The 23,366-nt window shown below is 36.6% G+C and overlaps 1 protein-coding gene across 2 annotated transcripts in view; it reads left to right on the top strand.

Annotated features, from left to right (window-relative positions):
* The window catches only part of Atp8a2 (ATPase phospholipid transporting 8A2), a 619,499-nt gene that overhangs the window by 174,759 nt on the left and 421,374 nt on the right, over positions 1 to 23,366 (top strand). For both annotated transcript variants that reach the window (XM_071610764.1, XM_027941579.2), the window contains exons 11-16: positions 5,607 to 5,772; positions 11,183 to 11,310; positions 12,200 to 12,277; positions 18,784 to 18,872; positions 20,098 to 20,142; positions 22,708 to 22,783. In XM_071610764.1, the coding sequence (XP_071466865.1) occupies positions 5,607 to 5,772; positions 11,183 to 11,310; positions 12,200 to 12,277; positions 18,784 to 18,872; positions 20,098 to 20,142; positions 22,708 to 22,783 (582 nt within the window). The remainder of the gene's footprint in view (positions 1 to 5,606; positions 5,773 to 11,182; positions 11,311 to 12,199; positions 12,278 to 18,783; positions 18,873 to 20,097; positions 20,143 to 22,707; positions 22,784 to 23,366) is intronic.

Genomic DNA, 23,366 nt, shown 5'->3' with positions numbered 1-23,366 from the left:
ACAGATATTTGTTACCTCTTGCCTGAAATACAGATGGTCTTTGTTTTCTAGATTTAAGAGGGATGAATGATTCTAACTTACATTGTTTTCTGAACTTAAGTGGCGATTAGCTTTAACCTTTTTTTTTTATTTCTCAACTTCTTTTTATCCCAGTTAATTATATTTCACAGTAGATTTTTATTTAGCTGAATTAAAGAACTTATGCTTAGTCTTCATATACCAAAGGAAAATATTCATTTAAAAGAATTTGCTCTTTTTCCCTGTTAATTTTTTTTAAAAAATCTCATTGGTGAATTGATAGCACAAATTATATTATGACACATTTGATCAGGCAGCTTTTGAAATTCCACATCAGTTAGTGTCCCTCGTGTAATTTCTTACATTCCTTTGGTATCATTTGGGATTATTTTTTGCTAGTGGTAGCTGTTAATGAGAATTGACTTTTCCTCTTGTTTGCCCTTTTATGTAACTTATAAAGCACACATTCGGCTATGTTTCTTCATTAAAAAAAAAAAATGGTGACTACCGTGCACCAAGTCTTATGTTAAACCATATAGATACAATAATGAAAAGTCTAGTCTTACTCTCTGGGAACCAGGTAGAATAAGGAGTAGTATGGAATTATAAAAACGAGATGTTATAAAATATGTTGTTACAAAATCCTACAGTTTTTTTTGTATAAAAAAGGATCATATGCCCAGGTTTCAGGTGTCATTTGACTGGATACTACAAATAATTCTTGGGCAGAAACATGTTTTAAATAATGGGAAGGGAGACTGGTGTGTTGATCCATTCCTTGAGGTCAAATGATAGGATGAGAGCATTAAATATTAGAATAAATGGAATGATAGACCCAGAGCCACACCTGCTAATTGATCAGTGAAGACTGGGAAAGGAATTAGGATTAGAAAGGTGGAGACACTCACTGAAAGTTGAAGAGTATTGTTGGAGCTGTTGCCTGACAGATGGTTAAGTGTGTAGGATACTCATCTTTGAGTCTCTGAAGCTGAGTGTTTATGTGTGATGAGTCCTGGGGCTGAACCATGGAAATGGGAAGATTAAGCTAGAGCTGTAGATGGTCATTCAGTACTGAGCAGTAAAGGACTGAGAGGCTAAATTAATGGGTCGTTGGTGTTGCTGTGATTTTGAAGGTAGGATGACAGCAAGGTTGGGGCAGAATGGAATTCCATGAGCCAGGTGCGGAAATCCTCAGTGAGAAAGGGGGAGAGAGAGGTCAGTGGACCTGCTGCCGGAGAGGGCAGAATATAGGGCAGCCAACTGGTGTGAGTTTTACAAATGAATTTGTTAACGTGGCATTAGAGGAATAGAAATCCAGAAGCATTACAAGGTCTTCGATGTACATATAGTAAACTATCTCCAGATGCCAAGGGATGGAGTCTTTGCTGAAGTATCTATGCTGTGGAGGAGGCCCTAGTGAAGGTGTGTCCTCCACTGGGTAAGGCAAGGAGCAGGAGGAGATCTTGTGAAGCAGGAGGAGGACCTAGGGCAGTTTCAGTCACAGAAGGGTAGGGCACTAAGGCACAGTGGAATGCTTGCAGAGACTGTGTGTTGGATTCCATGGCAGGTAGAAAAAGAACAGTTGGCAACTGCTGGAAGACAGCTCTTGCTGGATCAAGATTGTTCCACCTATCTGAGATGTGTCCCATTTACTCCTCCTGCTCGGGCCTCATCTATCCACAGAGGCTGATTAGAAAGCTTTCTGAGCAGTCTGTACGCAAAGTCTTTAACTTGGTGAAGAGCTGATTGCTGTGCCACCAAGTGAGTGGCATTGAACTTCTGTAGCCCAATGACAGTGACCTTGGCGAGCACTTGGAACTCTAATAACCAAGATCACTATTCCTATTATTTTGTGATGAAGTGATAAAGAGATCATGGGTGGCAGGGCCCTGATTCTAGTTTTCAGCTTGTGCACATCACAAATCCAAGCACACTCCAGGCTTCCTTGAGTATTGGGTCACTTTGTAGGGTAAGGTACTGTTTTCTAGATCATATATTGGTGATACAGCTTTCTAGCTAAGGTCTAATAGTTATTTGTACTTTAAAACATTCTCACCATCTCTTTAGCTAGCAAGGTGTGCACCAGGTGAGCCCATGCAGTTTGTAGCCCATGAGTGGGAGAAGCGCTTTCCTTTCCCCTCAATGTGACAAACTTCTGGATGAGGCTTATTGCTCAAGTACAGAATGATGGAAAGCCCCAGAAACATCTGTGCTCCTCGTACTGTGCCTTTAGGGCTGAATCAACAAGTAAAAATAATGAGCTTTTAAAAGAATATGATATCACACACATAGCTGGAAGCCATCCTGTCTGTGTAATAACATTTTTTTGTCTGTACTTGTAGTACTTGACCACAGAGAGGAACTCAATTTCTTTAGGGTTCTTTTTTCTTTTTCTTCCTTCCTTCCTTTCTCTCTCCGCCCCCACTTTGTTGTTGCCTTTAAATTTTTAGGTCAATGCTTTCTACTGTTGAGGGTTCCCTCTGTTAATGCTTAGTGTAGTTCCATGTAGAAATCTTTCAATCTACCATTTCTGTTGGTTGATTTAATGGGAAAAAGAGAAATTATCACCTTAATTAGAGCAAAAATTAGTATCAACAAATCATGCATTACTCTAAACAATTCACACATATTAACTCATTTATTCTTCAGTATGAGGAAGGGAACTATCACTATTCTTATTTTATAGCTGATGAAACTGAGGCACATTGTATAAATACGTAACCCAAGCTTAGAGATGGAGTTGGGATTTAAATCCAAGCAGGCAAACTCTGAAGTCATTGTTTCAGCCAGTATTCTGTGGCCCACTTTCTTTAATAAGAAATAAAATATGTCTTAATCCAGCGTTTTCAAAATAGCATTTTGACCTGTTTCTACGTACAACTCCATTGCATCAAAGTAGCAGTATTTTTTAAAGAATTTTATAGAACTTGTGATTCCATTAGGAATTTAGCATTAAAAGTTCATCAATCCAAGAAGAGATGTTCAGGGTTTGGGGCTGAATGAGCAGAGCTTGGCTTTTCACAAAGTGCAGGTGTTGAAGCCTGATGTTTTGGGGTCATTTCTGTTGTGTTGGATATAAGATAAATTTTCCTAACCCTGTTAACTATCTGTAGTTCAACCATTGGAAAAGAAGAAAATAACTAATGGGGTCCTAGAAATGAGGTTAATTGTATTTTTTTCCTTCCTGTTCATTCAATGAATGTTTATTAAAAATGATAAGATCGTATTTAGTTTTTAAAAGATTAGGATAAACAGTCTTGGAATGGGCCTGCTGGCTTTTGCTGGGAGACCAGATGGGGATGTGTTGTACCAGTTGACCTTTATATGGTATTTGATTGATGATAAGTTGGCCTTTACTAATGGATTTCCATTTAGAGTCTAAAGGAATTTTTTGAAAAGCCTGTAAAGGACAAATAATTTAGAGAACTAAAGAGAAGAGGAAAAAAAAGTATAAATAGAAGAAATGCTGCTGTGTTATTTAGATTCCTAAAGGACTTAGCTTTTCAAAATCCCAAGTATAACAATCCCCGACTTCTACCACCAAAGAAAGCCATGGCGATAGCATTACAGTATTTCTAGGTTTGGTGGTAGAATTCAAATAGAGTTCAATGACATCATGGCATGAGATTCTCTCTGAATCTTAGGAGTGATTTGCCTCTTGTTTTCATCACAATTTTAGTTTTACATTGCAACTTCACTTATATTCTTTCTGAAGACATCTCCATCCTAGCTCTCTTTCAATGATCAGAGAAATTGAGGATATAGAAGACAGTGCTTACTTAAGTTTGATGCATTTCTGTGTTAGTTAATGCCTTATAAGCTTCCCTGTCACCCAGTCTTTGCAAATCAGTTTGGCTTGTGGAAAGCCAGGGCTTGAAACTCACGGAAGGAGACGTGCAGACTGAAGCTCCAGCACCCACCTCACACCATCCAGTTCGCGCCTTCTGATTTAATGCAGGAATTGCCTCACCTCCAGGAATGGATTATCATAATTAATTCCCACCTAGATTTACTTTCCTCCGTGTTTCCTCAACCATTTGTATTACTGTATTTTTTTTTTCCTATTGCGACTTAACAAATTCCCACAAATTTAGTGGCTTATAACCCCCCAAAGTTGCCATGTTTCAGTTCTGTAGGTGAGAAGTTGGATATAGGTCTTACTGGACTAGAGCTTAAGATATGGGCTGCTCTTCTCTGCAGGACCTGGTGGGTGTCTGCCCCTTACCTTTCAGCCTTTGGAGGTGCCTGTTTTCTTTGGCTTGTGATTCCTTCCCTCCATCTTCTAAGGCAGCGATATTGTAGCTCTCTGACCATCTGTTGTCACATCTCCCTCTGATCATGATCAGGAAAGGCTCTGCCTTCTGAGGACCCTTGTGATTATAGATTGAGCCCATTTAATTAATTCAGGACACACTCCCTCTCTCAAAGACTTTAATCATATGGGCAAAGGCCCTTTTGCAGCCATCACAGAGGCATGTGCCTACAATTCCAGTGGCTTGGAAGTCTGAGGCAGGAGGATCTCCAGTTCAAAGATAGCCTAAGCAAAAGCTAGAGGCTAAGCAACTCAGTGAGACCCTGTCTTTAAATGAAATACAAAACAGGGCTGAGGATGTGGCTCAGTGGTTGAGTGCCCCTGAGTTCAATCCCTAGTACCCCCCCACCCCCCCAAAAAAAGTCCCTTTTGCCATGTAATATAACATATACATGTCTAGGGATTAGGATGAGGGCATTACTTTCCCCACAACAACTACTTTCAGAAATCATCAAATAAAATGACTGCAGGTGTGTAACTATCTTGCTCAGGGTGTTTTATTGACTTTCCCACTGTAGAGGGGATTTAGTCTTAAAATTTCTACCTGAAATGCCATGATCCTTGACTCTAGCTTTAATCTCTCTTCCCACGCTCACCTCCCAACACTGGCATGGGCTCTAGCCTCATCAAGAATGTTTTACCTTCCTGTCTATGTTCTGCTTATGATTCGGGTATTCTCCTGTCCACAAGGCCCTTCCTAACTTTTCGTTCTCATTTCTTGTTCACAGTTCTCCAAGTGAAACTTTATCTATCCATTAATTTTTACACCCGTGAATATTTTATTTTGCATTATTGATGTAAATGTCTTTGCATATATCTTCTTTCCTCACATTTTTATCTAATGGAAGGAAAAATGTATCCTTTAAAAATGTCTCTCTGTATATTTATTGTGGAGCTGTGTTATTACTTTGAAGGTTTTCTCTAGATTTTTTATGGTATAGACTCTCTAAGTTTCTCTTGAATTTGCAGTATTATGATTTCTTCTAAACTGGACTTAAATTATTTAGAGTCTCTTGTGTTCCATGATAATGGAAGTGGCTAATTTCATGCTAAGATGTAGTCATTGTGAGTGTGGAATGAATCATGTGGAGTTAACTAGCTGTAAATTCAAGAGCATGATATGCTTTCAAATTTCATTGGTAATTGGAAATTCATTTGGAAAAGAAATTGTCTTTTATTTTTCAGGTGTTGAATTTGGTTGTTTTACTTTGTTTTCTCCCAAGTATGCCCCCAAGTCTGTTGTGTGACTCTTATTGACTTTAATGCTATTTTACAGAATTCCACCAAAGCACCTCTCAAAAGATCAAATGTTGAGAAAGTAACCAATGTGCAGATCCTGGTGTTGTTTGGCATCCTCTTAGTCATGGCCTTGGTGAGCTCAGTGGGGGCCCTGTACTGGAATGGGTCTCATGGTGCAAGTAACTGGTACATCAAAAAGATGGGTAAGTGTTGGGGTGGGTTGCTCATTGAAATAGGACAAAAGCACCTTTGTAAAGTCCTTCCAGACATGGTCAGTGTTTGTTGGCTGTGCCATCCTTCTGTTTCCTCTGGCTTGTGTAATGAAGTGAAGATGGGCACATTTGGGGTTTGTTTATACTCAAATGATTATTTTTAAACAATTTAAAAATTTATTTTCTTCGTAGTTGCTCTTGGAATTACAATGTATATCTTGATTTATTGTAATCCATTTTTTATTAGTACCAACTTAAGTAAATAAAGAAATGTCACTCCTACTACACCTTCATTTCTTCCCCTTCTTGTGCTATTATTATTACAGGTATATGTTACCAATCCAACAATACAATGTTATAATTATTGCTTTATATTACCTTATATCTCTTAAAGAAGCTAAAAGGAAAAAGAAAAAAATAATTTTATGGAGATGCTTTATATTAACTTACTTGCTTACCATTTCTGATATTGTTTTTTGTGTGTATTAGTTATTGGCAGGTTATCATTTCTTTATGAACTTTTATACTTTCATATGTATTATACCTGCATATAACACCAAGATTGCAGTTCTATAATGAAATTTTATCATTTTTTTAAATCCAGAAGAAATCATAAGTGTATGTAATTATAATCTTTTAGAAGTACCTATATAGTTTTCTTCACTGTCATTCATTGTTTCTTTATATGGATTTAATTTCTGTCATTTGTTTTGTTTTTTCATCCTAGAAAACTTCATTAAATATTTCCTTGAAAGTGGATTGGCAACAAATTACTCCAGTTTTAATTTTAGAATGCCTTACTTTCTTTATTTCTTGAAGGATAGTTTTGCTGGATATAGAATTCTTATAGAATTCCGATTGACATTGTTTTTTCCCTTTCAGTACTTTGAATATGACATCTCACTTTCTTCTAGCTTCCATTGAATTGATTAAAAGTCTGTTGTTAACTGTATTTCTGTGTTTGTGTGTGTGTGTGTGTGTGTGTGTATGATGTGAGTCTCTTTTGTTGCTTTTAAGATTCTGTCTTCTGTTTTCAATAGTTATGTGTTTATTCTGTTGTTTGAACTTTGTTGAGCTTTTTAGATGTGCAGATTGACTTTTTTCTTTAAATTTGAGAAGTTTTCAGGTATTATTCAATATTGCTCTGTCACATTCTCAGTCTTCTTTTCTGCTCCTGCCATTATGTGTATGTTGGTATCCTTGGTGTGTCCTATAGGTCTCTGAGGCTCTGTTGATTTTTCTTTTTCTTTTGTTTCTCAAATTAGATAATCTGTGTTAACTTCTCCTCACATTTACTTATTATTTCCTCAGCCAACTCAAGTCTACTGTTGAGTTCCACTAGTGATTTTTTTTCATTTCATTTATTGTATTTTTTTCATTCCAGAATATCCATTTGTTTTTTTTTTGTTTTTTTTTTTTTTTTTTAGAAATAACTTCCCTTTGTTAATATTCTTCATTTGAGAAGTTGTAATCATGCTTTTCTTTAATTCTTTAGCTTCTTTAGTTATTTGAATATATCTTTGTTTGGTCCATTATTTGAAGTCTCCTTAGTTTCTATTGCTCTTTTTTTTCTTCTTTATTTACAAGTTTCATATTTTTTTTTGTTTTTGAAAACTGGGTATTTTATTTTATTTTTATTTTTTATTTTTTTTAATTTTTTATTGTTGGCTGTTCAAAACATTACATAGTACTTGATATATCATATTTCACAATTTGATTCAAGTGGGTTATGAGCTCCCATTTTTACCCCATATACAGATTGCAGAGTCACATCAGTTACACATCCATTGATTTACATATTGCCATACTAGTGTCTGTTGTATTCTGCTGCCTTTCCTATCCTCTACTATCCCCCCTCCCCTCCCCTCCCCTCCCCTCTTCTCTCTCTGCCCCCTCTACTGACATTCGTTTGTCCCCCTTGTATTATTTTTCCCCTTCCCCTCACTTCCTCTTGTATGTACTTTTGTATAACTCTGGGGGTCTCCTTCCATTTCCATGCATTTTCCCTTCTCTCTCCCTTTCCCTCCCACCTCTCATCCCTGTTTAATGTTAATCTTCTTCTCATGCTCTTCGACCCTACTCTGTTCTTAGTTACTCTCCTTATATCAAAGAAGACATTTGGCATTTGTTTTTTAGGGATTGGCTAGCTTCACTTAGCATAATCTGCTCTAATGCCATCCATTTCCCTGTAAATTCTATGATTTTGTCATTTTTTAATGCAGAGTAATACTCCATTGTGTATAAATGCCACATTTTTTTTATCCATTCATCCATTGAAGGGCATCTAGGTTGGTTCCACAGTCTAGCTATTGTGAATTGTGCTGCTATGAACATCGATGTAGCAGTGTCCCTGTAGCATGCTCTATTTAGGTCTTTAGGGAATAGACCGAGAAGGGGAATAGCTGGGTCAAATGGTGGCTCCATTCCCAGCTTTTCAAGAAATCTCCATACTGCTTTCCAAATTGGCTGCACCAATTTGCAGTCCCACCAGCAATGTAAAAGTGTACCCTTTTCCCCACATCCTCGCCAGCACTTGTTGTTGTTTGACTTCATAATGGCTGCCAATCTAACTGGAGTGAGATGGTATCTTAGGGTGGTTTTGATTTGCATTTCTCTGACTGCTAGAGATGGTGAGCATTTTTTCATGTACTTGTTGATTGATTGTATGTCCTCCTCTGAGAAGTGTCTGTTCAGGTCCTTGGCCCATTTGTTGATTGGGTTGTTTGTTCTCTTATTGTCTAATTTTTTGAGTTCTTTGTATACTCTGGATATTAGGGCTCTATCTGAAGTGTGAGGAGTAAAGATTTGTTCCCAGGATGTAGGCTCTCTATTTACCTCTCTTATTGTATCTTTTGCTGAGAAAAAACTTTTTAGAAAACTGGGTATTTTAGATAAAATATTGTAGAAACTCTGGGTTCTGACTTCCTATTCTTTCCGGGGCCTGTTGTTGCTGGATTTTGTTTAGTTTTTAGTGACTTTTCTGAACTAATTCTGCAAAGTCTTTTTTCTCTTATAGTAGTAGTCACTGGAATTACTGCTCTATTTCATTTCTTTGATTTTAATTTTAAAATTATTTTTAAATATACATTGGATTCAAGTACATTCACAGATTTGTGCAACTCTCACTACTACCTAATCTTAGAATATTTTTGTTTCCTCAGAAAGGAAACCCATCCACATTAGGCAGTTCCTTACCTTATTTTAAAGTCTGGATTCTCTTGGGTCAGTAGGGCTTGCTGGTCAGCCAATGACTGGTTTTTAAGCCAGGAAGGAGTCTATCCTTTGTTGTTTGGTCTGTGGTTGGTTTAAGGTATATCTCTGACATTTGGGGAGATTAAAGTGCATCCTACTTTCATTTAGGGACTGGTAGCTCATGAGTGCCCTTTTTGGTTTCACATGAATAGATACAGCCTTGCACATGGATGTGACTTTTTACCTTATCAAGGAGAAATGTACTCTTAGGAAGGCTTCTTTGGCTATATTTTTCCCTGAATATCAATGCTAAGTTTCTAGCTGGTTTCCTGTTTTGTTTGTGAAGATATTTGCTTTTCTTGATTTGTCACTGAGATCTCTGTTGTTTTTGATAGTGCCCTGGACATGGCCTTTGTAATACTCTATTCAAATAACATCAATTCCTTGAGTGTGTTCCTGTTCTGATAGCCAACCCTACTTGGGGTAGCAGCCTGCTCTGCCCTGGGATAGAATTTCTGCAGCATGGAGCTCCCGCGTAGGGAAGATGGGCGCTGGTAGTCATCCTGGTCTATCCCTACCACCCAACTGGAACAGAATTTAAGCAACATGAATCTATAGCTCTGGGGGTGGAGTGGAGAAGTAGTTTTTTTGAGGGTTTATTGTTATTCCTATCTTTCAATATATTTAGTTTTTAACTGATTAAAACAATTTTAAAACTTTTCTAATTATTCACAAAGAAAACTCATACACATACACTTTTAACTTTCTGGGAGAACATTTGTTGCCACTTTACAAATGTGGGACATGTGACCGGAATTTCAGTTGTAGTTGGATCACAATCCCTTGGCATTGGTGCTTAAACTTTGGGTTTGGACCAAACTAGCCTCAAATGTGGAGACTGATACTATGTGTGCATATTAATTCCGCAAATGTCACAGTCTGGGTACATGTATAGCATTGACACCATCTTGGTATACAGGCTTTGTGTGGATTGAATGCCATTTACATTGCTTGAGTAATGTCAAACTTTAGCACTAGCTGCATTATTTACAGTGGAACAATGTTCTTTTTGTCATATTCATAATACTTTCTGTCTTGTTCTTATGATAGCATCTGAGTAACCCTGACAAAACCCAGCAGACTTAACATATTCATGGTCACTGTTGGAACTTTGACTTCAGTTCCTAATTGACTCTGCTCTTTCTTATCTTCTTTTGATGATTTTTTAATTTTTTTGGTTAAACTTTTTTTTTACATACAGGTGGGGGTTGTATTTTTTATGGAACTCTTCCATTTCATGACTTTGGACCAGAAGTTTTATGGTTTCTGGAGCTTTGAGTTTGGCTTTTTCCCTGAATACACTCTACTTTTGAACACTATGTATAATAATATTAAACATTTTGAGCTAGTGTTCAAAATCAGAAAATTTCAATTTCTTTAAAAAAATTAAAACAAAATTAATTTTAGGAAATTTTTAAAACTTTAAGAAATGATTTATTAATATGTAATCTTACTGGCAGACAGATATTCATTTCTAAGCAAATGCTATACTTTAGGGGCATCTGTGTGTTGGGACTTAGAGATCCTATTTGGTGAGTCCAAATTCTACATTTGAGGAAGAAAGGCTGTCAACTGGCTAAGTGGTGGTGAGGGTGGTGGGAGGGTGGGTCTGCTGGCCAGCTGGTGACTACTCATTTTATTCTTTCCTAGCACTTCTTTCCATCACAACCACCGTCCAGAACTCCATATCTTAATCAAACCACCATTTGATTTAATTTTTTGGTTCAAAGCTCAGTAACTGTGGTTTAGAGTTGTTACAAATTTCTAATCACTAGTCATCACCTTCTGCCTTTCCATTAAAAACCTGCTGTGTTGGTTCCTGGGGTGCTCCACAACCTCCTCTTTAACAGCTGTGTCCTGCTGCGTGGTCACGTGGAGGGGCATGCTGTCTCTGCTCCATCTATCCCCCACCACCTCCTAGGAGAAACCAGCTCATAGTGACAGAAATTGTGTATGACTTGTCTCTGTACTCACAATTCCTGCAATAGAAGATGCACAACAGCAAGCACTTTTAACTTGGATCTAAATAAACCAATAAGCAACTTTTTTGTCAACATCTTTTAGAAAAAATTCAAAATAACAAAAATGAAAAGAAACTGACTAGAGACTATAATTAAAGCTATGCAAATTCCTTGGTTTTCTTCCACAGAATCAAGCTCGGATAATTTTGGATACAACCTATTGACGTTCATCATCTTGTACAACAATCTTATTCCCATCAGTCTGCTGGTGACTCTTGAGGTTGTAAAATACACACAAGCCCTTTTTATAAACTGGGTGAGTATTAAGGTGGAGTTTGGGCTATTGGAGAAATGCCAACTACTGCTTTCTAATACTCTCTTGGGCCTTTGTCACTTAATTGAGCTCCTAGAAAAGGAAGAATGGAGTCCATTTATGACTAGGTCTGATGGTTAAGCCATCCAAATAGACAGCTGGTAAGGGTTCCCCTGAGAAATGGGGAGGACAGGGTGCCTACCCATTCACGGGGTTGTTGTAAAGACTAAGTGAGATAGTGGAGGCAGGATGCTCAGTGGGTGCTTGGTATCTGGCTGCAGCTGGTATAGATGCTTTTAAAGTCTCATTTAGTGCCAAGGAAATACACTCGTAAGTGTGTTTACTGTAGTATTCCTTATTCACCAAAATGCATTGTGAAAGTAAACTTGGACTTGATTGGAGGGATAGAGTTGTACATGTGTATGTGCTGGGAATAGACCCAGGACCTTGTGAATTCTAAGCATTGCTCTATCACTGAGTGATATCCCCAGCTCTAGAGTAGGGATTTTTTTTTTTTTTTTTTACTGGATTTTCATGGCCCTTAAGCACAGGACTTCAGCAGCCAATATTTGCAGATTAGTCACATTTATATGTACTTTTATTTGGTCTTCACAGGATTCCTGTGAATGAGGGACTAATCAAGCTCAGAATCATGAAGAGTTGGTCTAGGTCATGAAAAAACTAAACTTTCTGTATATAAAAGACCATATTTTCCTTCTTAAATTCCGAGGTTTCTGTATCTTAACAGTCACTGTTTTCACCTCAAAATTAAAAATCATACTTATATCAAAACAGACGGGTTTTAAGGTACCTGTTGGTAGCTTCTATGTTAATCTGAATAAAGAATTGATGGTACATATTTTCCAAAGTGTGCTTTCTCTCTCTTTCTCAGGACATAGATATGTATTATGTAGGAAATGACACTCCTGCAATGGCCAGGACATCAAACCTTAATGAAGAGCTTGGGCAGGTGAGAACCTCTTTGAGAACTTTGGGTGGTAGTGGTGGAATGAGCAGGAGAGGAGACAAGTGTTAGCAGAACAACTATGGAGAGGTTTTGTAGGAACAGTTACCTGTGACTGTGGCTAGGACGTCTGAAGAGTTCTATGGTATCTGAAAGTATTAACAAATACAAATTTCCCTTGCCTTTGACTTGTTTTTTCCCTATCTTTTGTCACATAGAAGTTACCTGCAAATAGAATAGTACAAAAACATGGTACAAAAATATATAAGAATAAAAATTTGAACTTTTTTAAAGTATTTGTTAGGAGCCAATGACAGGGAAAACAAGGATCATATAATCGGATACTGGGAAACCCCCATGAAATGTGTGGGAGCTATTTGAAGGTTATGTGTTCCTCACATGTTTACATTTTGTTTGGAATATTCCAGAGAATCAGTGTCTTTCTTGCCTTCACCTAGAACTCTTCTTTTCTCTACTGAGTTGTATTTTGAGTTATGTCTTTTGCTTACATTGAAATCACAGCAGTTGAAATTTGAATGCACTGCAATTAAAGATTATGATTTCGCTTTATACATTGTAAACTTCCCAACCACCCTATGAGGTGGGGGCTATCATTCTATAGATGAGAAAATGAACACCTTACTCCAGGATCCCTGGTTTAGTGAATGGCCTTATGCTTCCCTGCTCAGTGTACGATGTCTCCCACATACTTTGTGTCCAACTGGGAAGATGCAGGTGAGATGTCTCAGTCATGAGAAGGCTAGAAAAAGTCTTGAAGCCTTAGTTGGAGGTAGGCGTTCTTTCCCATTCTGCAATGGTTTTTATAGTTTTGTTTGTTTCCAGAAAGTCAAGGCTTAAATTTGTGGGCAAAATCTTGTGATAGATTAGAACTTTATAGACAAAAATTGAAAGTGTTTCTTTGATAATATATTTCAAATCTACTTGGAGATCATAGCAGATATTTCTACCTTTTCTTGAACTGTTCATATTCACATCCATGCTTTTAAATTCTTAGTATAACAGGGTGGGTTGTGATTTAAGGGAACCTCCCTGGCACAGAGCACAAATCCTCCCCAGCAAGCCAGTGTCTCTGGCTTCCCTCTGCCCACCTGTGTTCCACTCACACAGGTGAGGGATAGTACCCAGAATGGGTCTCTGGGTACTTTTTCTTTCTTTATTTCTTTTTTTGGTACACGAGATTGAACCCAGGGATGCTTAACCACTTAGATATATCTCTATCCCTTTTCATTTTGAGACAGAGTCTCGTTAAATTGCCTCGAACTTGCGATCCTCCTGCCTCAGCTTCTCAAGTCCCTGGAATTACAAGTGTAATCGTGCCACTGCAATTGACTCTGGATCTTGAATTTTCACTTTTTAAAAAAATTTGATACCTTATATACAATCAGAGATATGATAAATTGTAGTGTAAAGGTGTATTAAGAATTGTAATGCAATAAATAAAATAAATAAAATAAATAAATAAATAATAAATAAATAAATAACTATAAGTGAATTAAACTTACCAGTAAACAAACAAAAAAATTTGATACACACTTTTTTGTTGTTGTTGTTGATGGATCTTTATTTAATTTATTTTTATGTGGTGCCGAGAATTGAACCCAGTGCCTCACACATGCTAGGCAAGTGCTCTACCACTGAGGAACAAACCCAGCCCTCACTTTCTTTTTTTTTTTTTTTTTAAATCTTACATTCTTTCTTTCTAAACTAGGTTTGTCATTAGTAAAATCATACTTTGATAAGAATCTCTGTGTTTTTGGTACATATCAGACTACTTTTGTCTTCTTTTTGAACGCTTCTCCAGTTTGCTAGGCAAGAATCTGTCTTCTATGTTCTCATAACAGTCTTTCCCAATATAGTAATATAGTAATATAAGAGATATAGTAATATAAGAGATGTGATTAGTCATGTGGTATCTGTTTCTTTATGGAGACTTTTGAGGCCATTTGAGAATAGAGAATTGCCCTGTACAGTGGGCCCTCACATTCACAGGTTCTGTATCCAGGGATGGATCCAACCTCAGACTGAAAATGTAGTTGAGTCTATGATGGCTGTGTCTGTATCTAACATGTACAGACTATTTTTTCTTGTCATTATTCCCTAAACATACAGTATAACAATGATTTATAATAGCATTTCAACTATATTAAGAAAGTCATCTAGAGATGATACAGAAAGGAAGCATACTGGAGTGTGTGCATAGGTTTTATGCAGCATTGTACCATTTTTTATAAGGGACATCCCTGAATTTTGGTGGGGTTCCTGAGGATACCAAGGGATGACCATATGGTCTTTAGTTGCCTTTTTCAGTTTAACACAGTGTTCAGAATATAATTATTTTTGGGTTCCATAAAGAAGCTCTGAGAAATGGGAGGTTTTAAAGGACTCAAGACACCTAGGGTGATGGGGGGAAAGTTTGCATAGGGAAGAGTTTCTGAGTTGGAACTTTTAGTATCAGTTAAGACTCGATAGGGTGAGTGATAGCAAGTCTTGATTATTTCTTATTAGGAAATTTTCATTTTTAAATATTTTGATATTGCTTAATTCTTTTTAAAAAAGGCAGAATGCAGATCCTATTCTACTTCTATACCTCCAGACTTGATGTATATAAAGCTTATTTAAAACTTACTGTTTATATGAGCTAATAAAATATTAATTACCTGCATTTGGTCAATATGCATTGTATACATATATTGAAGTATCACACTCTATATCCCTAAATATGTATAGCTATGTATTAATAAAAAATTTAACAATGTTTAAGGAGACAGAAATGCCAAATACCCTGATTTGATCTCCTTGTACTTTGTGTACATGTATCAAATTACACATTGAACCTCATAAATGTGTTTCATTAAAATAATTAATAAATGTTAAAGAACTTACTCATGGATAAAGTATAAATTGCCCTTAGTGTAGTAATTTTATATTTGGACATAACATTTGACTATTTTAGGGAGATTAAATAATTTTTCTATCTTGAATGCCCTTTGGTTGCTTTAAGAAATAATTCTCAGTTTACTTGTTTGCTTTGTCATTAAGAAAAAGTATCTGAGTAAGTCCCATTTGTTGATTCTAGTTATTAACTTTTGTGCTATGGGTGTCCTATTGAGGAATTTGGAGCCCGACACCACCATATGTAGATCATAGCCAACTTTTTCTTCTGTCAGACGGCGTGTCTCTGATTTGATATCAAGCTCCTTGATCCATTTTGAATTCACTTTTGTGCATGGCGAGAGAAAGGGATTCAGTTTCATTTTGTTGCATATGGATTTCCAGTTTTCCCAGCACCATTTGTTGAAGATGCTATCCTTCCTCCATTGCATGCTTTTAGCCCCTTTATCAAATATAAGATAGTTGTAATTTTGTGGATTGGTTTCTGTGTCCTCTATTCTGTACCATTGGTCCACCTGCCTGTTTTGGTACCAGTACCATGCTGTTTTTGTTACTATTGCTCGGTAGTATAGTTTGAAGTCTGGTATCGCTATACCGCCTGATTCACACTTCCTGCTTAGCATTGTTTTTGCTATTCTGGGTCTTTTATTTTTCCATATGAATTTCATGATTGCTTTCTCTATTTCTACAAGAAATGCCGTTGGGATTTTGATTGGCATTGCATTAAACCTATAGAGAACTTTTGGTAATATCGCCATTTTGATGATGTTAGTTCTGCCTATCCATGAACAGGGTATATTTTTCCATCTTCTAAGATCTTCTTCTATTTCTCTCTTTAGGGTTCTGTAGTTTTCATTGTATAAGTCTTTCACCTCTTTTGTTAGGTTGATTCCCAAGTATTTTATTTTTTTTGAAGATATTGTGAATGGAGTGGTTGTCCTCATTTCCATTTCAGAGGATTTGTCGCTGATATACAGGAATGCCTTTGATTTATGCGTGTTGATTTTATATCCTGCCACTTTGCTGAATTCATTTATTAGCTCTAATAGTTTCTTTGTAGACCCTTTTGGGTCTGCTAGGTATAGAATCATGTGATCTGCAAATAGTGATAATGTAAGTTCTTCTTTTCCTATTTTTATGCCTTTAATTTCTTTTGTCTGTCTAATTGCTCTGGCCAGTGTTTCGAGAACTATGTTGAACAGAAGTGGAGAGAGAGGGCATCCCTGTCTTGCTCCAGATTTTAGAGGGAATGCCTTCAATTTTTCTCCAACTAAAAAGTTTTTTTCTCAGCAAAAGAAACAATAAGAGAGGTAAATAGGGAGCCTACATCCTGGGAACGAATCTTTACTCCTCACACTTCAGATAGAGCCCTAATATCCAGAATATACAAAGAACTCAAAAAATTAGACAATAAGATAACAAACAACCCAATCAACAAATGGGCCAAGGACCTGAACAGACACTTCTCAGAGGAGGACATACAGTCAATCAACAAGTACATGAAAAAATGCTCACCATCTCTAGCAGTCAGAGAAATGCAAATCAAAACCACCCTAAGATACCATCTCACTCCAGTAAGATTGGCATCCATTAGGAAGTCAAACAACAACAAGTGCTGGCGAGGATGTGGGGAAAAGGGTACACTTGTACATTGCTGGTGGGACTGCAAATTGGTGCAGCCAATTTGGAAAGCAGTATGGAGATTTCTTGGAAAGCTGGGAATGGAGCCACCATTTGACCCAGCTATTCCCCTTCTCGGTCTATTTCCTAAAGACCTAAAAAGAGCATGCTACAGGGACACTGCTACATTGATGTTCATAGCAGCACAATTCACAATAGCAAGACTGTGGAACCAACCTAGATGCCCTTCAATAGACGAATGGATAAAAAAAATGTGGCATTTATACACAATGGAGTATTACTCTGCATTAAAAAATGACAAAATCATAGAATTTGCAGGGAAATGGATGGCATTAGAGCAGATTATGCTAAGTGAAGCTAGCCAATCCCTAAAAAAACAAATGCCAAATGTCTTCTTTGATATAAGGAGAGTAACTAAGAACAGAGTAGGGACGAAGAGCAGGAGAAGAAGATTAACATTAAACAGGGATGAGAGGTGGGAGGGAAAGGGAGAGAGAAGGGAAATTGCATGGAAATGGAAGGAGACCCTCAGGGTTATACAAAAGTACATACAAGAGGAAGTGAGGGGAAAGGGAAAAATAATACAAGGGGGAGAAATGAATGACAGTAGAGGGGGTAGAGAGAGAAGAGGGGAGGGGAGGGGAGGGGAGGGGGGATAGTAGAGGATAGGAAAGGCAGCAGAACACAACAGACACTAGTATGGCAATATGTAAATCAATGGATGTGTAACTGATGTGACTCTGCAATCTGTATATGGGGTAAAAATGGGAGTTCATAACCCACTTGAATCAAAGTGTGAAATATGATATATCAAGAAATATGTAATGTTTTGAACAACCAACAATAAAAAATTAAAAATAAATAAATAAATAAATAAAAATTAAAAAAAGAAAAAAACATGGATACTTTAAAAAAAAAAAAAGAAAAGAAAAAGTATCTGGACTAGGTGTTTGAATTTCTGGGAGTTATCTAGCATCCAGAAACACTCTTGACCCCTTTATAGAAAACAACTGAGAGATCAGTTTCCCCTGGGGCCATCATGTTAGTCACCCATCCTCACCAATGCATAACATAATTCCCAGAATGACATGTAGAAGGATGTTGCAATCTCCTAGACAAAACTGGGATAAGGAGGATAAGGCGACTTCTCCATAGTCTACATGACTAGGTAGCACCCCAAACCTACCCTAAACTCTCATGTCTCATAGCCAAGAGTTCTTCCTGTCTTTCCTGTCACTAACCTGAAATAGCCTAACCAGCCTACCACATTTGCATTTGTAATTATCTCTTTCACATTAAGTTAATCTTGTGAACATGGCTGCATCTCATAGGTCTTGTTGACCTACTTAGTGATTTCCCTTTTCGCCTTTGTGTTTTGAGAACATCATGTATTTGAGTCTGTAAAACTTTCCATCTTGGAAGGTGATATAATCTAAGATGCATGCTGTCTTCTTCATCTGCATCTGAATTGTGATAGTGATTGAGAAACTGCAGATTTGTCTTATGCCTTCTTAATCCAATTGTAGGGTGGACTCTTCAGATCTGCATACTGTAATTAGGGTGTGGCATTATCTTCCAAGAGTGAAATGCATCATTGAGACACTGTGTGGCAGGACTTCAGATTGGTCTTTGTAGTGCCAGAGCTATTATTGAAGCTTCCTTTGCACATTTCTGTGCAATTTGACTATAGAATTAGTAACAGAAAAGGTTTGCAGTTGGTCTAAGCATTAAAGCTATTTTTTGTTATTAATTTACTTACTTTAAGGAAATCTACTTATTTAAATTTGATAAACCGTGTATGTAAGTATGTCAAATGGGTTCTACTGTCATGTATAACTAAAAAGAACCAATAAAAAAGTTTAATACAGATTTGAAAAGTATGGAAGAGAAGATTTCATTTATTGGTCTTTGCTTCTTATTACTCTCCTGATGTACATTTCTTTTATTCTTTGATTTAGGTAAAATATCTTTTCTCTGATAAAACTGGAACTCTTACATGTAATATCATGAACTTCAAGAAGTGTAGCATTGCTGGAGTAACCTACGGGTAAGTGTGTTTGAAATTTTATTTGTATTCTTCCAACAAAATAAATTTACCTCATCAAGTATCTTGACTTTCTGATATATAAGGAATTTAGATTTGTAGTTATTGTTAAATGTATCTAAAACTTGATGGATCCCAAATGGAACTTTTAAAATTTAAAAAATTGATTTATTTCTGTAAATATTTGCTTAGTAATGTTTTGGGAGATCGCTCAGAAAACACACAGAGTCTGAATTGAAACAAATTAGAGAGCTTTATTACCTGGCCAGGGCCTACATGGCCAGGGGCTGCCTTCCACAGAGACTGACTCTCTTATGGAGAACAGCAATTTCCTGGCCTGTGTCCTGAGGATTTAAGGATGAAAACCACAACTCAGGGACTTTCCTTAGCATCATACAAGCAAGCCAATCACAGAGCTAAAACAGCAGTTAGCAGAACCTGAGAGCCCCTAAGCAGAACTAAGGACTCCCTTGGGCAGGTGTATTGTTGGGTTTTAACACATTTAGGGTACAAACGGAACTTAAGAGCCCCTAAGCAGAACTAAAGACCCCCCAAGGCAGGAGTACAGTTTAGGTTTAAGTACATTTGCAGGGTACAAAGTACACAAAGCACAGCTCTTTTGGGGGACACAGCTTATGTGCTGATTTCCCAGAAATGGCCCTTGCTTACAGGAATAGTAATGGAGTCACTTTAGCAATGCTTACTTATGTTGGCCTATAGCAATTTCGACTTAATATGACTATTTCTTAACTATTTTTATCTTGTAACTTAACCTATATTATCTTAACATTTATTTATGACTATTGTTAACCTATGCACCCCCAATTATCAATTTTATTGTCTATATCTTATCATTAACATCTTTAAGTCTTATGTCTGTGTACTATATGAGACTATATGCTTATGTTTCTGTATTGTTATTTCTTAAAACTGAAACATGTTTAATTATCTTAACATTAACTCTTGTCTTTATTGTTTTATCTTATTAGTCTATATTTATTAGTCTATAGTTTATGGCTTATCTATAACCTATGACTTATCAATAATCTATAAAATCTCTTATAAAACTATACTGATTAATTTTGACTAAAACAGTAAGAAATTCAAGGGACTCTGTAAATTTATATATATAATCTAATAATTATAAATTTCTTGCTCATGTTTTGATCTGAATGCCTGTCTTTTGATCACAGTGTTGTGACTGCTCTATTTTCCCTCTCTCTGGCAGTCATTTCCCAGAATTGACAAGAGAAGCATCCTCAGATGATTTCTGGTAAGTAGATTCCAGCACTTCTTGATGCTGGAAAAGACTTTAGAATATTTTGATATTAACATTTATTATATGGACATTTTATATGTAAATAAGTTATATATATGTTATTTCAAAAATAAAAGTTATATGTATGTATGTATGTGTATATATATGTATATATATACATATGTATATATGTATATATATATTCAAAAAAGAACCTGATTAAGATTTAAACACAAATACCACTTTGAAAGTCCATATTTTCAGACCTTTTAACAAAAATATCCTGCCCTTGGCCCAGTACTTCCCATTTCATGGAGGTAGACAGCTTCAACTTTTTGACTTTTAAAAAATATCCCTATATTCAAAATAATATGTTCATACAATTTTTTAAACTTTTTAGACACTGTTGGACTTGCTAGCATGGAAGAAGTTTCAGCATCTGCTGCTCTGTGTGTGATCTGTCACTTGCTCTCTGGTCTCTCTTTCCTAGCCTTTGGAAGCACTTAGCAATTTCTGTATATCCTTAGCATATACAGAAAGGGTCTGTATATCAACCAGGACTAGGCTGGTTTTTCTTATTATGTTGAACTAACTAGGCTTGTTTTTTTTAATTATGCTGAACATTTAATGGGTGACTAGAGAACCATTTCTGTCTCTGTATTTTCTTTTATTAATTTTTGGTAAGTGTCCTTGCATTGTGTTTCTTTGATAATTTTCTTCCCCCTTGATCTTTCTGTTCCCTTGGGTTTCTTGTTAGGCAGATATTCAGACTCTGGGTTGATTTCCAATTGTATCATCTCGTCCTCTCATTTTCCTTTTTGTTGTTGTTGTTGTTTTATTTTCTGATTCTTTTTGCCTTCTATCCTTCATAGTAGTCTTCATGGGCTCTCACTTTCAGTTTTCAAGAGCACTCTTTTGTCCTTGGCCTCGCAGTGTCCATTTCCTCTGCTCTGTTCTCCTATGTCCAACCCCCACCACTTTTTGATTTCTTAATTTTGTTTTGCTTTCTTCAAAAGCCTGGAGATCGGGCTGGGGCTGTAGCTCAGTGGTAAAGCACTTGCCTCACATGTGTGAGGCACTGGGTTCGATCCTCAGCACCACATAAAAATAAATAAAGATACTGTGTGTTCATCTACAACTAATATATATATATAAAAACCTGGTGATCATTGGATGTGTGCTCATATATATTTTATTCTAAATATACAGAATATAAAATTGTCCATTTTCACTATTTTTAAGACCTCTTTTAAGGGGAGTTTTAATTTCAGAACAAAATTAAGAAGGCATAGAGATTTCCCATATGATTCCTGACCTCCCCTATTATCAAAAGCCCTCCCATCATAGTGGTACATGTATTGCCATTGGTGAACCTATATTAGCACCTTATAATCACCCAGAGTCCCTACTTCACATTAGGGTTTACTCTTGATGCTGTGGGTTTGGACAAATAAATTATGACATGTATTCATCATTATAGTATCATATAGAGTATTTTCATTGCCCTAAGAATTCTCTCTTCTCTGCCTATTCAGTCCTCCAACCCTCATCCCCCACAACCTCTGATCTTTTTTATTTTCTCAATAGCTTCACCTTTGCCAGAATGTTAAAGTTGGAACCATACACTACTCAGCCTGTTTAGATCAACTTAGTACTGTGCATTTAAGATGCCTTCATGTCTTTCATGGCTTGATAGCACTAATTCATTTTAGAAATGAATAATATTCCAGATTCAGGGCTTCTCTAAAGTGTGAACTTTTCATTTCTTTCTGGTTGCATTGTCTGACTACATGATGAAGGAAGGCTCTAGTATGCCGAGTTCCTCAAGCAGATTTAGAAGCATCCTGTCTTCTGCCCTCCCTGTACCTTTCAGGAACTCCGTACTGCCATTTTCTCACCCTTTATGGGTTTTTTCTGGGGGGTCAACTTGCATTTTAGATGATCTCTTTTGCAAACCGTTGGCTACTGTTTGCTGTATTAAAGTCTGATATCTATTTGTAGTTAAGATGGATATCAACAATGTTGTAGTCTCTTTTTTCATTGTTATTGTCTCAAAGAAAATGTTTTAGGATGGAATGGAGATGAATGAACCTACTGAACCTCTTACATAGACTTCACACACAGTATGATCACACACAGCCATCATTCAAGTTTCCTGTCTAGTAATTGTGTGCCTTTTTCTCTCTCCTACACATGAGCTTTGGCTGTAAATGCATACAACACAGTAATTCCTCTTGTTTTGTCTACTTTGAGCAGGCACTCTGGGGTGTTTTCCCTGGTAGAAGTTATGCAGAGATCAACTGAAATGACAGTCATAGTATTGATCCGTGGCTTCCGTTTCTTTTTTTCTAAATATGTTATTTATCATAACTTATAAAATATTTTGATTTATGGTAACATTAAGGATTTACCATCTTGAGGTTTGAAATAGAACACAGCATTCTAAATCTTTAAAAAGTTGACTATAAATCTGTGGGCATTTTAGGTGTGATTTTTCTAGAAGCCAGATTCTTACTAGGTTTGAGGTATCTTAATAGGAAGTTTTTAATTGAATGGGTATCTTTTGGTTCTCTCTTACAGTCGGATATCCTCAGCGCCTAGTGATTCATGTGACTTTAATGATCCCAGGCTGTTGAAGAATATTGAGGATAACCATGTGAGTCTGCCAGTTTACTTATAAGACATCAAATAGTTATGCTTCACTGTTATTTATATTTTATGTATGCAGTGTCTTGAAAGTTGCTACTTTGGAGCCTGGAAAGAGATGCAGTCTCAATTTTACTATGTTAAGACTTGGAGAATGTGATCTTAAACAAATACTTTGTGGTGAACACTGCATAAATTAGTGTAAAGCTGGGGCTGGGGTTGTGGCTCAGTGGTAGAGCACTTGCCTAATATGTGTGAGGCACTGGGTTCGATCCTCAGCACCACATAAAAATAAATAAATAAAATAAAGATTGTGTCCATCTACAACTAAAAAACTATTTAAAAAAAATTAGTGTAAAGCTGAATTTAAGTATGTGTTGAAGCAATCACACGAGGATGGAGTCTCACCACAGGATTCTATAATAGTTCAGATTTCTGTTGCTGCAAGAGAGAGCTGCAGTTTTCTTTCTTCACAGCTGTGAATCTAAGAGGCCACTGTCTTAGAAAGTAATTATATATTTTCTAGGATACTTTAGGAAACAAAGGTAAGAAATTATAACAGATAGTATTTATAACATTCTACTCTATGCCAG

This window comes from Marmota flaviventris, chromosome 4 (genome assembly GCF_047511675.1).
Source record: "Marmota flaviventris isolate mMarFla1 chromosome 4, mMarFla1.hap1, whole genome shotgun sequence".
Classification (NCBI taxonomy): domain Eukaryota; kingdom Metazoa; phylum Chordata; class Mammalia; order Rodentia; family Sciuridae; genus Marmota; species Marmota flaviventris.
The sequence above is the reverse complement of the archived record's forward strand: the minus strand, read 5'-3'. Positions and strand labels throughout refer to the sequence as shown.